At 38.5% G+C, this 14,996-nt stretch overlaps 1 protein-coding gene across 1 annotated transcript in view; it reads left to right on the forward strand.

Annotated features, from left to right (window-relative positions):
* Positions 1-294: 294 nt before the first annotated feature.
* Positions 295-14,996, forward strand: part of Cngb3 (cyclic nucleotide gated channel subunit beta 3) — a 170,418-nt gene continuing 155,716 nt past the window's right edge. Inside the window, exons 1-2 of the mRNA XM_052717246.1 lie at positions 295-405; positions 4,676-4,757. Of these exons, the coding sequence (XP_052573206.1) occupies positions 295-405; positions 4,676-4,757 (193 nt within the window). The remainder of the gene's footprint in view (positions 406-4,675; positions 4,758-14,996) is intronic.

Raw genomic sequence — 14,996 nt, forward strand, 5'->3', positions numbered from 1 at the left:
TTAAACAATTCAAATCCACTTGTTCAATCCTCTCATCTTAAATTATTCACAGGGGCATTTTGATTCTCAAAAGTTCATAAACAGAGTGCAAATCACCCAAGCAGAAGTAATTGACTGCTCTTAAGCCAAAGCCCTGCCTAGCTAGGGAGTCGCCTGTAGGAATTAACCAGAACAAAATCCTGATTAAACAACTAATTGGCTTGTCTACCAAAGGAAAGAAAAACAAAGTACATCTCTCCACTTCAAGATACAGGGTCATCAAAACAGAGGTCTTTCAGAACTGCCTCAAAGAAGATGTTTAAATCACTGATAATAAAATTTAATAAAGTGAAGCCTATGGAAGGGAGGACCGAGAAGGAATCCTACCCTCACCTGCGTGGTCAGTCTCAGCCACCCACAGCACAGGTATGTCCTTTATGTTCCTAAGTCAGTCTTGAGTCTCATCCTTTGTCTACCAGTGGATGTTAATAAATGCTGCCATGTGGAAGACTGCTCAGCAGTTTTACATGGTAACATTGAGGCTGAGTACTATTTAAGCCACATTCTTATTAATTTATATATTCTGTAAATGCAAGTTTAAAAGGAGAGGATTAAAGTGTTTAGGAGATATATTTGAACTTGGAAGACTTGGAAAACAGGTACTAATTGTTTTCTCACAGTTTACACAGAAATAGCTAATAGATTCTTCTCTTAAAAAGTGTGAGAGTTTTCAGCAGTAACTATGCACTGGACACTGTGTTGAGCCCTCTCCAAGCACCGGCATGTGTGAGACAGAATCCTGTTATAACCCTGCTAACACAGCTAGAACGTGGCTGAGGCTGTACTAGCCCACTCCATGACCATTACTGCAGAAACTTCATCAATAGCCAGACTGCATGGTGACAGAGGAGAGGGGGCTCTGAATCAGGCTTTCCAGATGAGCTACCCAGGAGCTACAGGACACTTAGAGAGGAAGCAGGAAGAACAGGTGCTTTTCAAGAGCCGTCTTACCCTGAAGCAGCAATGCTGGAGGAAAGCTTAGCTCATGCCCAGGAAGAGCTGCTCTGGGTATAACCAGTACCATGTGGCAGCTGTGGTACTGAGGTGTTAATCTTGAGGCCTGCTGGCATCAAAGAATCTGAACAGCCATGTCTAGGATTTCTTGATGTCTATCCTTTCTAATTACATGTGGGAAATAGGCAAAACTTTTTTTTAAGTTTTCTATTAAATGTAACCATCTCAAAATGTCAAAATGATGTTTTCTCCCATAAAATACACCATTTTTCAGTGGCATAAAAATAATGAGTCGTATAAGGAAATATCTAGAAGTAAAAACAAATCAAATTGTATTGTGCTTTGTAAAGTATCCTTTAAAAGTTCAATCAATCAAAAGGTTCCTGCATAATTCCTGCTTACCAACAATTAAAATCTCCAGAAATACAAAGTCAGCCTAATACAAACATGCTCCTTTACTTCTGAATATGATGTTGCTCATATAAGTCTATATTTATGCAACATATAAAGACTATAATGGAAATATTTACAAATAGCATCAAAACCTAATGAAAAAGAAGTTGAGCAGTATCAGATGTTATTACTAGCTATAGATCGTCTCAACCCTACCTATGTGCATATAATTAGCTATTCAAGCAATTTCATATTTGATAGGAAATGACAGCAGCCTTGCCTAATACATATGGTTACTGTGAAACTTAAATGAAGTTACCTGATAGCCTTCAGTACTCATAAATAATGTCAAAGATCCATATTACAGCACACAAGACACTCAAAGTCCCTGTCCCTAGCTACTTCCTCCAATCTTCTCACATTCTTCTCCATATAAATGGTTCTACTTTCATCTTTCAACCCCACACAACCACATCGTGGGCCTTTGTTCTGTCTCCGTCATCCACCTGCATTTGTAAACTCAAGATCCGCTTCCCTGTTTCCTTTGCCCCTTTCCTTTCCTTTCTACTATAGAACAATGTACTTTCAAGCACCAATTCTATTCTCTACAGATATTTTCTACAAATCCTTTATACATATCTACCTATATATCCTTTTTTTTTTTTTTTTTGATGGAAGGAGGACTAGAGGTGGGTATTTGGGTGTATGTGTATGATCATATGTGTGTGTGCATGGAAACCAAAAGTCAACCTCAGTCAGGTGTCATTCTTCAGGAGCTGTCTACCACATACTGAGACATGAGGCTCACCATTTCAGCTAGGTTGCTCTCCTGGAAGCTCCAGGAATCTGCTGGGATGCAGCCCCAGCATTAGGATTACATGTTCCCACCACCACATCTGGCTTTTTACATCAGGTTCTCATGTTTGGGTACCAATCACTTCACCAACTGTCTCCCCAGTATACCTTTTTCATACTCACCATTTTGTTGTTTGTTCTCTCTACTAGAGTTTGGGAGCCAACATTTCTGCATTATAACTTTTTTTAAGTTGTTCAGTTTTTATTTTATAATTATTTTAATTTTACATATCAGCCACGGATTCCCCTGTTCTCCCTCCTCCCACCACCAGCCTTCCCTCCCAATTCACCCCCCATTCCCACCTCCTCCAAGGCAAGGTCTCCCCTGGGGAGTCAGCCCAGCCTGGTAGATTCAGTTGAGGCAGGTCCAGTCCTCTCCTCCCTACACCAAGGCTGAGCAAAGTATCTCAGCATAGGCCCTAGGTTCCAAATAGCCAGCTCATGCACCAAGGAGAGGTCCTGGTCCCACTGCCTGTGGGCCTCCTAAACAGTTCAAGCTAATCAACTGTCTCACTTATCCAGAGATATAAAGACTTTATGAAAAAGTCTTTTATATATAAAAAGTCTTTATCTCTTTCCTTGTTCTTCCACTCTGTTCCTGTTCCAGCTGGGACCTCCTGCTCCCCTAAGCTCTTTTTCCCCTGACCCTTGACCTCCCTTACCCCCCCTCACCACCAGTTTGCTCATGTAGATCTCATCCATTTCTCTGTTGTTGGGCCATCTCTGTGTCTTTCTTAGGGTCCTCTTTACTAGGTAGCCTCCTTGGAGTTGTGAGTTATAGTCTGGCTATCCTTTGCTTTACATCTAGTATCCACTGATGAGTGAGTACATACCATGTTTGTCTTTCTGAGTCTAGGTTATCTCACTTAAGATGATATTTCCCAGTTCCATCTATTTGCCTGCAAACCTCATGATGTCATTGCTTTTCTCTGCTGAGTAGTACTCCTTTGTGTATATGTACCACATTTTATTTATCCATTCTTCAGTTGAAGGGCATCTGGGTTGTTTCCAGGTTCTGGCTATTACAAACACTGCTGACATGAACATAGTTGAGCATGTGTCCTTGTGGTATGCTTGAGCATTCCTTGGGTATATGCCCAAGAGTGGTATAACTGGGTCTTGAGGGAGGTTGATTCCCAATTTTCTAAGAAAGCGCCATACTGATTTCCAAAGTGGCTGTACAAGTTTGCGTTCCCACCAACAGTAGAGGAGAGTTCCCCTTGCTCCACATCCTCTCCAACATAAGCTGTCTTCAGTGTTTTTGATCTTAGCCATTCTGATGGATGTTTCAGAGTTGTTTTGATTTGCATTTCCCTGATGATTAAGGATATTGAGCAATTCCTTAAATGTCTTTCAGCCATTTGAGCTTCTTCTGTTGAGAATTCTCTGATTAGCTCTATATGCCATTTTTTAATTGGACTGTTAGGTATTTTGATGCCTAATTTCTAGAGTTCTTTATATGTTCTGGATATAAGCCCTCTCTGTCAGATGTGGGGTTGGTGAAGATATTTTCCCATTGTGCAGGCTGTCGTTTTGTTTTGTTGACTGTGTCCTTTGCCCTACAAAAGCTTCTCAGTTTGAAGAGGTCCTATTTATTAATTGTTTCTCTCAGTGTCTGTGCTACTGGTATTATATTTAGGAAGTGATCTCTGGTGTCAATGCATTCAAGACTACTTCCTACTTTCTCTTCTGTCAGGTTCAGAGTAACTAGATTTATGTTGAGGACTTTGATCCACTTGGACTTGAGTTTTGTGCACGGTGACAGATATGGATCTATTTGCAGTCTTCTACATGTTGACATCCAGTTATGCCAGCACCATTTGTTGAAGATGCTTTCTTTTTTTTCCCTTGTATAGTTTTGGCTTCTTTGTCAAAAATCATATGTTCATAGGTGTGTGGATTAATGTCAGGGTCTTCAGTTCAGTTCCATTGGTCCACATGTTGGTTTTTATGCCAGTACCAAGCTGTTTTGTGTCAGTGCATCCCTATAGGAGTATCTCAGGTATCCCCTGGCCATATCCACTGTGGTATAACTCCATTTCAAATGAAAGGTTGGGCAAATGTTGATGTACAGAAAGAAGCAAAACAATGAGGAGAACAAAGTAATCATGGGATGAAACTGCAAACTCCTCATAATGTTTTAAATTCTGCCACTAAAAGGCCTGATGGGTCAACACTAGGGTAATGTGAAGAAGAAAATTGGAAGGATGATCGACATCTTGTTAATTGTGGGAGAACGGTGGACAAAGATGATTCAATAGTAAAGTTATTCAATAGTAAGGCCAATAATATCTATTTAGGCACAAGAATAATCATTTTTAGGAAATCATAGATGTTCAGTTTTAATAACCACATTGATAACTGAATGAGAACGGTGACATTTCCCATTCAACTTTATTTTAGAGTAACTACAATCTCTATTTTGTTTTCAAAGGGAGAAAACAAAAGTGAAAAAGAATCTCTAAGGACCAGAAGGACACCAGTCACATGTGAAAAGTCATACACCAAAGAACAAGGTCAGAATGCTTCCTGTAGGGGGAAAATGTAAAGTATGTCTTTGTCTAAAGTGTATTATTTAATAAAATATTTGTCCTTGGCCAAGCAAACTATCTAAAGTTATAGACAGTTTGAAGAACTGAATTATATGTGAAAATATTATATTTTCATTCAGTCCTTTATTCATACATTTAGTACGTTCACTAGATACTTTGTCTTAGGGAGAGGTATACACATGCATGGGCATGTGTGTGTATGTGTGTCTGTGTGTGTGTCTCTGTGTGTGTGTAGTAGATAGATATAGATTTAGATATAGATATAGAGTTTCATATGTTTGTTCAAGTGCACTTGACTGTGCAGGTGTATCTGAAGGCCAGAGGTTGCCATCAGGTGTCTTCCTCAATTGCTCTCCATCTTATTTTTGAGACAGGGTCCCTCGCTGAACCTGTAACCCACCACTTTTAATTATACTGGCTGGACAGCAAACCCTAGGAATGCATCTATATCTGTCCCCAAATTTTGGGATTACAGACTTAAACATCCAGCCTTTATATAGGTGCTGGGGATCAGAACTCAGGTCCTCAGGCTTTCAAAGCCAGTACTTTACCCACCCAGTCATATTTCCAGCTCTTCACTAGATAATTTTATTACCTAACATGTGCTAGGTACCGTTCCATGGCCTTGAGGTACAGGTATGGAGATATATAACAATAACCAAATCTTTGTTCGTGAAGAAGTTATGCTACAGAAATAAAATCAGACAGATCATGAGAAGCACATCATAAACAGTGGAAATTTCAGGCAGTGATGAGTTATTAAGACAACAGAGCAGATATGGAAGCACATGTTTCAAGCTTCATTGCCCCTCTCCTCTTTACTCTCTCAACTGGAAAGCTTGTATGTCTAAGGCTGCACACTCAGTTCTACATGGATAACTCCAAAACTGTATCAATGCAATCACTTTTGTCAAACTCAATCCAGTATTTTCCAACTAGCACTGCATGTATATAGATATAGATATAGATATAGATATATACATTTTTGCAAAAATATTGTGATTAAAATAATTTATCTTCTTCATCATCATATTCTTCTTCTTCAAATAAGCTCCCTCTCTTCACTGTCTTTGCTACTATTATTTTTATAAAATCTACTCCAAGCTCAAAACCTCACTCTTGTTTTATTTCTCTACCATAAGTTCCATAAGGTCTGTACCTCATCTGCCTTAGTAATATCTCACAAACTTTCTGGCTTCTTTACACTCTCAATAACAGCTTCCTGAGCCAGGCCTTTATAGTTAAGTCACACCTACATTGCACTCAGGCCGTAAGTGGTATCTTCTATTTAGGAGTCTGTTTCACTCAATTTCTCTCCTTTTCCCTCAAGCACAAATACTATGGGCATATTGCTTTCCTGTACCTACCACTTTGACCCCACACCTCAGCTCAAGAGCTGTGAGTGCCTTGATACTGCCTTCAGGACAAACATAAATACCTTCACTTGGCTTTACAGCACCCAGTGCGTGCTATTCTTAGCCCCCTTGCCAGCACATCTCTCCTGCTTCTCCTTTATGAAAGCTGCATTCTAACCAAGAAAAAGCAGAGGAATGGAATCATTAGAGCAGAAGATAGCACTGCTTAATATAACAGCACAAAATTATTGACATAAAAGCAGAAAAAAAGTTTTTTTTCATCTATCAGACAGTCATTATAGTGATCTGTATTAAATCAAACATTTGAAGTGAGATACATTCAGTTTCTATTAGCCTAAGATTCCTATCTCTAAGAAGAAAAAAATAAGAAATATATGAAAATCACAGTCAGGTCTGCAATTAAAGAAAAGGTTTGCAGCTAGGGGCACAGCTGAGTGGTACAGGACTTGCCTAACATGTGAAATACCCTGGATTCAATCCTTAGCCACGAGGCAGAAAAGTTATTGTAAATAAAGAAAAACATTGTAAGTGAATAAATTCCTATCAAAGAATACTGCTGCATTCAGAAGCATCCCTCTGAAAACATGGCTCCATTCTCATAGAGAATGGACTCTTCCTCAAAAGAATCTGATAGAACTTATGTGGAAAAAGTAACTGACCTTAGCAGATAGATATGCAGCAGACAAGAATAATCGAAAGGCAATAAGATGTTCCCAGTCAAAAGAACAACATTATACAGATACTGGATTTTTGCTGCATCAGTCTTATATTTTTATGTTTTTACATTCTTCTCTCCATTTACTTTCATCACGTATTTTTTTTTCAAAAACAAAGAGGAAATCTCTCTAGGCTCCTGAACATATTTATTTACTTACTTATTTTCAAGAACATCCCTTGGTTTTTACTGCTCAACTCAGAATATAAAAAATGCTTTGTGTTTTTAAGCATGTTAGGTGTTTCCATCACTGACTTCCTTTTGGGTTTTATTCCAGCCAAGAAAATAGGAATAATAGCACTGCTTACCTGTAGGCAAACCAATGAAATGTTCCATTAGAAGTTATACTGCTCAGATGCCATATGCAGTCAGTTCACTTAGTCTATCTGATTTAAATGTTTAGATGATGCATTGACAAAAGAAGAAGGCTTTATTTTGGATAAAATCTCACATATAAAATTGTCATCAAGAGTAAGAGTCACATTCTTGGAGATGGATATACTTAAAACAGAGAAGACTTGATTTAACTATTTTAAAAGTGTGTGTGTGTGTGTGTGTGTGTGTGTGTGTGTGTGTGTGTGTGTGTGTGTGTGTGTGTGTGTACAGGCACGTACATACCACTGTGAGCATGTGGAAGTCAGAAGGTAACTTTCAGTAGTCAAGTCTCTACTTCCACCTTGGATTCAGGGATCAAACTCAAAGTCTTCTGCTTGTGCAGAAGCTATTTTTTACATGCTGGTCCATTTCACAAGTCCACATCTGCTTTTCTCTTAATTTTCTACATGCAGGTAATGAAATACAATCATATCAACCTCACCCCTCCCAACTCCCTCATATTCCTCCAACATGTCCCCCTCCAAACTTCACGTCTTTTTTTTCAACATAATATTTTCTTTGATTATTTGGGAGTTTCCTGTAATGCACCCCAATCATGTTAACTTCCCAGTCTCCCTAAATCCAACCCCTCCAACACTTGTGACCTCCCCACTGAAAAAAAAATAAAATAAAAAATATGACATTCAATCCATATACTCATTGGAGCATGGTCAAACTCCCAGTAGCCATCCCCTTAGGAAAAACTTAGTCCTTCCCCACCCGTACCCCTGCCAGAATCCATCAACTGTGAAGAGCTATATTTCAGGATCCCAATCACAATGTTTCTTCAATGGCTTCCTGTACAGACTGTTTCTTTTTTTTTCTTTTTCTTTTTTTTATGGTGGTGGGGGAGGATTGGAAGAGAGAGAGACTACAACAGAACCCCTCTGTATCTCTCAACCTCAATTGTGAGTCTGCAGTCATCAATACCACTGCAAAAGATGCTCCCTTGCCCTTTACAGTCAGTGGCAGCACAGATCATAGACTTCCACATGGTTTCTGGTATCAGCATGGACCATGGACCTCAGCACAGTCTCTGGTGGCAGCACAGACAATGTACATCAATACGGACTCTAGTGGGAGCACAGACTACGGACATCCACATGGACCATGGACATCAACATAACCCTTAGCTGTAGAATCACATCTTTTTATAACCCACTAAGTCCAGTTAGTACTGCCCATATAGACCATTCAAACTTTTTCTTTAATCAACTGAAAATCATTATTCAAATAAAAATCCCTGTGTGTATCATGAACATATACGTGTGTGTGTGTGTGTGCGCGCGCGTGTGTGTTGGGTGCATATGGTTGGGTACATATGTGTATGTGTGGGTATTCATGCATAAACATTGGAGATGTCCATATATGTGTGCACACACACACCTGGAGGTCATAGGTATCTTCCTCAAGTGCTTTCCACCCTATTTTTTAAGATGAGGTCTCTCACTGAACCTGAAGCTCATAAAGTCTTCTAAGCTGGCTGGTCAGTGAGCTCCAGGAGTCTGCTCGTCTCTCCTAACCCTCCTCCTACACAGTGCTGAAGGGACAGATGCAGTCATGCTGATTTCTATGTGGATACTGAGGCTATGACCTCAGGTCCCCATGCTTGTCCAGCAGCACACTTTAACCACCAAGCCATCTCACTAGACCATCCAATGCTCAATTTTTCTTAAAAAAAAAAAAGAAGGCTTTATTTATCAGAACTAAAATATTTGCCATAATAGTTATAATCTTGTGGTCTATTGTGAGACCTCTGGAAAGGGAAAACAAATAATCTACTGCCTATCTGAAATAAAGAATCAAGATCAACAAGAAGCATGGGACTTTACAGGAGAAAACATCACTCAAAAAGCCAAAAATTCTCCTTTCTTTAACAGAATTATAAAATAGCAGGTGAAGAAACTGTATATAGTTTAATGTACTTGATCACCTATAAAGCTTTCAAGCTTTCCATGAAGTGCTGCCTCAAAATAAAGAGTGAGGGGGAGAGAGAAAGAGACAGAGACAAAGAGAACGAGGAGGAGAAAGGGAAACCCCTCTACTGATAATATAACACACAAAAGTGATTAGCAAGTGGGGGTACTGAGGAAGGAAGAACCACTACCAATCTACAGGAGTCAAAGGAAGCCAGGAAAACAAAGGCTACACTATAGAATTATCAAGATAATTCAAACTATGCCTTTTTATGAGTTGTTTGAGGATATAGATGGTTTTAAACTAGAGCTGTTCACACACACACACACACACACACACACACACACACATACCAAAAAAAAAATTCCGTAGTAACATAAACTAAGAATCACAACTTTAGGATAACAAGATTATCCTTAACCTTGTTATATGTATATTTGTAAGGAGAAACCTTTCATAGCTAGTAATAAAAACTCTTTGGTGGAGTTTCATTTAACCGAGAAGCTATTCAACTAAGGAAAACTGTTGTTGTTAACTATGCAAACAGCATAGCTTCAAATTTTTCAGTTAGTATTAAGTTATATTTAAGGTATTTTATCTTTAAAAAGCAAAATTATTAGTGTTTAAAGATAGCATGTATAAAGTGTTGATATTTTTATTTTCTCCCTTCAAAACACACAGGTGCAATGTCACAAAATCTGCAGGTGTTGATTTCTGATTTTAGAATTCTTATCTTCTGCAGAACATGGTTCAGTTTATATCTACCATGGAAATGAAGAATGCAACACATTTGGAATCAAATAAATATAGCTTGCTAATGTCCTCTTTTGAGTACAAATGTCTTTTTTTAGGCTTCTATCTCACATATATTAGAATACATTCTTCTTTAAAAATACCAGAACCCATGAAAATATGTATATGACTTATGTAATTATTTATAATTATTATTATTTATGTATTATAGATGCTTAAATGGAACCTTATTGTGTGGAAATAGATCAAAATCTGTTATAAATAGATATACTGTGGTAGGTTGGATAATAGCTACTCAAAGACTAGAACATTATTATGTCCTAAACCCATTAATCTAGTTTTATGCATTGACTTTTGTTTCTTGGGTTGTTAAAATTTTGAGATGGGGAGATTATCTTTGCTAATCTGATATCCTCAGTGTGCCTAGAGTTCACTCTGAGAGGACAGTGAGGACAAAACAGAAGAAAGACAGGACAATGAAAAGCACAGTTTAGATGGATACATTCTGGAAGTGGAGAAAATGACTGCGAAGGAACTGGGATAGCTTCTAGACTAGGAAAAACAGAAAGGGAGTCTTTACTGGAGGCTCCCTGCCCCAAACACTCTGTCCTTTCAAACCTTTTTTAAACTTCAGAATTCCAGAACTAAACAAGTTCTTTCGAGGCATTTGTGGTATTTGTTACCACATCCATAGAATTCTCATGCATACAGCTTAAATTACTCCAGTTTAAATAAAACAAGGAAGAATTCAAAAAGCAAAATTAAATTGTATCACAGCCAGTCATGAAGAGTAATGACGTATACCACAAAGAGTAGTTCAGGGTTTGATACTCCTGAGTCTGAACTACAAGTGTGTTGCTTTTCAGGTCCCAAGTGAAGATAGTTAACATCTCTGAGTCTGTTTGCTCATGGGGAATATGAGGAGAATACCACTATCAGCTGGTTGTGAATGAGAATTAAATTAGGTACTATACATATATCATTTTTTATTGTGGTTGTTAAATTCTACTATTGATAGAAGACAGATGAGATACACTAACAAGAGCATAGAAATCCAGTGTACAAAGAGGTCACTCATTCCTGCCAACTCCTGCCTTGTGTGCATGAGGATCAAGTGCACCTGGATGTTCCACCTTCTCTACAGAGACAAATTTTAACATGAAATTTCTCCATTTGTCAATACCAAGTTATTATTATTTTATGATTTTCATTCAAATAGAATGCATACTTCTCCCCTTTCCTTTTCTCCCTACATACCACCCTTATCCTCCCTACTCACAAATTGATAACCTCCTCTTTGATTATTATTGGTGTGTGTGTGTGTGTGTGTGTGTGTGTGTGTGTGTGTGTGTGTGTGTTAAAACAACCTGTTCAGTTCATTTTTCTTCTTTGTGTGTATACGTTTTCAGGGCTGATGACTTTGAAGAGGTTAATTCTCCCTTCTTCAGTGTTCACTGTTGCCTGTAGTTTTTTGCCTGTGGGATGGATCCTGTGAGATTTTCTCCCTTCTGCGATAGCATGTCTATTGACATTGTCACTGTTCAGGTCTTGTTTATGCAGCCATTACTAAGAGAAACACTCTCACAGCAGACTTCCTCCTATTACAGATCTTACAGTCTTTCTGTGATGTTCCCTTGAACCATAGATGCAAGAGCTGTGCTGCAGAGTACCCACTAATACTGGACTCCCTGAGATCCAATGATCTTTGCATTTTGTCCAATTGTGGTTTTCAGTAGTAGTCTCCATCTGCTGGAGCTAGACACTTCCTTGATGAGGGGTGATAGCTACACTAATCTGTGGGTATAAGATTTAGAATGTACCTGGGAATTGTGCTGATTCATCAAAGTGATAGTACTACATTCTCTTTTAAGTTCCTTGGCCTAACTACCCTTAGGAGCTGGCATTGTTTCTAGAGCCAGGCATGATTTCTCTCCGGTTGAGTGGACCTTAAGTCCTCTTAGACAGCTATTGGTTATCAACAAAACGTGAGTGCCACTATTGAACTTTAACGAATATATTGCCTTGCTGGTCATTTAATGATTCATATGTGTCACAGCTTGGTAGGACTATTAATTGTTTCCCTCTCTTGGCTGCTTGCAGAGTGCTTTCTATGGATGTACTAATGGGAACCAGAGGCAGAAAGCAGCCTGTCAGGTTAAACCCAGCTCAGGTCACCCAAGTCTTGTGTGTGGTGTCCTCGGCAAGAGAGGCTTACCTTCAACCTCTGAGAGGCAGCCAAGTGTGTTAGTAACAGACTATATTGCTTTGGAAGTCTTTTATACTACCCTGACCATCCACTCAAAAGGGGGTTTCTCACACCTGGTACTGGAAATTTTGTTTGTCTATAGTTCTTGTGGGAGCGTTGTCAACCCAAATGGCATAATTTCATTAATGTTTGTAAAATATAAAATAATATGATTCCTTGAAGTGTTAAACAAACAACCTTGGTATTATTTTTTCTCCTCCCTCCTTCCCCTTCTACACTGGCCTCTTTTATCTTCCTCCCTGTTCTTCTATTTTGCCCCTTCATATCACCTATATCCTTCTATGCCCATCTCAATCCATCCACCATGACCACCACCATGGTCCCTTTATGCTTTCCTTGTTCCCATAGTTACTCCATGTTGTATACTCACATCTGTAGGATATTGGGTCATTTCCCTTTCCTAGATATTGTGAAGAAAGCCACAATTAATCCTACTGAGCCAGAATCTGTGGGGTGCTGAATCTCTTAGGAATATACATAGGAGTAGTATAACTGGGTTTATTTTTAGTTTTTTGAGGAATCTCCAGATTTCCAGATTTCCAGAGTGATGGCAACAGTTTGCTCTACCACCAACAGTAAATGTGGGTTCCTCTCTCTCAACATTTGTCAGTTGTTTTGTTGATCTTCGCCATCCCAACTGATGAAATGAAATCTCAAAGTTTTAATTGGAATTTTCCTAATTGCTAAGTATAATAAACACTTTTTGACATATTTCTTAGACATTTCTATTTCTTCTATTGTGAATTCTCTGTTTAGATCCTTAGCCCAATTTTTAATTGGATCATTTGTTTCCTTGACTTTTTAAAAAGGTCTTTGTATATTCTGAATATTAATCCTCTGTCAATTGTATATGTAGTAAGAAATCCTTCACATTTTGTGAGTCTCATCTTCACTGAACTGATTGCTTCCTTAGCTATACAGAAGTGTTTTTAGTTTTATGAGGCCCTATTTGTCAATTGTTGGCCTTAGCTTCTGACCAAATAGAGTCCTATTCAGAAAGTCCTTTCTTAAACTTAAATATTGTGGAGTGCAGCCTATTTTTTTCTAGTAGTCTTAGTAGTTCAGGTTTCAAATTGAACTTTCTGATCCATATAAAGTTAACTTTTGTGCAGGGCAATAGATATGGGTCTAATTGTATTAATTATAGTTTGGTTTATTTTCTTTATGGAGTCTTGTGGCTTTGCTCTTAAGTTCAAAGTACTGCTTCTAGTGCTACATTTAGTGTTTTGTTGTTGTTGACTTGTTTTCTGGGGTTTATTTTTTAATTTGAACTTTTTTAGGCTATTTACATCATGGAGTTTTCTTTTTTTCTTTCATTATGGCAGATAGTGTTGCTGGGAGCAGTAGTCTAGGTTGGCAGTCATGGTCTTTTAGAACTTGGAATGCATTACTCTAGGCTCTCCTGACTAATAAAGTTTCCACTGAGAAATCAGGTGTCAGTCTGATGGATTTTCCCTTGTATGTGACTTGTTTTTTCTCTTGCAGCTTTCAATATTTTTCTTTGTTTTGAATATTTAGTGTTTTAACTGCTTTAAGCCTTTGGGGAGTTTCTTTTCTGGTCTTGTCTACTTAGTGTTCTGTATGTGTATGAATATATCTTTCTTTATTTAGGGGAGTTGTTCTTCAATGGTCTATGCTATTGTCTTGGATCCTTCCCCTCATCTATACATATAATTTGAAGATTTGTTCTTTTGATGGTGTCCCACTTTTACTGCATATTTCTCTCTTGTGCTTTTTGAAATTTTCATATTCCTTGCTTATTTGGTCTAGATCTTCTGTTTATCCGTTGATAGCCTGATATTCTGTCTCATGCTTGGTTCATTCTACTTGCAAGCTTCCCTTTGTGTTTCCTAATAGAGGTAGTCAGTTTTCTTTAAATCCATTTTCCTTTCAAATGTGTTCTCTTCAATGTTTCTTTGTCATTGATTTCAGTCTTCAAATCCTAAATTAGCTTAGTCATTTCATTCAGGCCATATTTTTACTTTCTTGGAGATAATTGAAGCATTTATTGTCAGCATCTTGGAGTTCAATGAAGTGTTTGCTCATGTGCCCTTTAAATTCCTTTGATAAAAATTATTATTGTTCTTTTAAATTCTGTTCTCTTGAATTCATGTAGATAATTCTTGTTAAAGAACAGCTCTATAGAGCTAGTGGGTTTGATGGAAAAACATATTATCTTCATTCACTTTGCTTTCATTTTTATGATTTGGCTTAGGCTATCTTTCTTTGGTTGTACATCTGGCAAGAGAATCTGTCCTGCCTTAGATTGGACCAGTGAAGGAGCTATATGGCTGGAGCTAGGGCAGATAAATCTGGTGGGTGAGCTGTTGGTATTTAATTTGACCAGGCAAAGATGGCTCCCAAACCATAGGTCTGGAGTAAGGCTTGTGGGTGTAGAACTGGCAGTGGGTAGAGAGGAGGATGGAAGAAAAAAGGAGCTACTCCCCAGTCACAATTGGCTCAGGAATAAGTTGAGGGATCTGAAGTTAGGTTTGTGGGTGTAGAGATGACCACGGGAGGCCGGGGACTCTAGGAGATGGGATAGGAGAAGAAATTGCAACTTACTCTGCAAACGCGGCTGGAAAGCAGGAGGGTTCACAGCCAGGCTTGAGAGAGGCTTGTGGGTGTGCAGCAGGCAGTTGGCAGTGGGAGGAAAGTGTTATTCTTATTTACTCTTTTAAATTTTATTTTTCACTGAAAATAAACGTATTTGCATATAATATATTCTGACTGTGTTTTCCCCTCTCTCATCTACTCCCAAATCCTCCTTCCCACCCTTCCAACCCCATGCCAACAGGCAA

Source organism: Peromyscus californicus, unplaced genomic scaffold, assembly GCF_007827085.1.
Source record: "Peromyscus californicus insignis strain IS unplaced genomic scaffold, ASM782708v3 Scaffold_5__1_contigs__length_169319896, whole genome shotgun sequence".
NCBI lineage: Eukaryota > Metazoa > Chordata > Mammalia > Rodentia > Cricetidae > Peromyscus > Peromyscus californicus.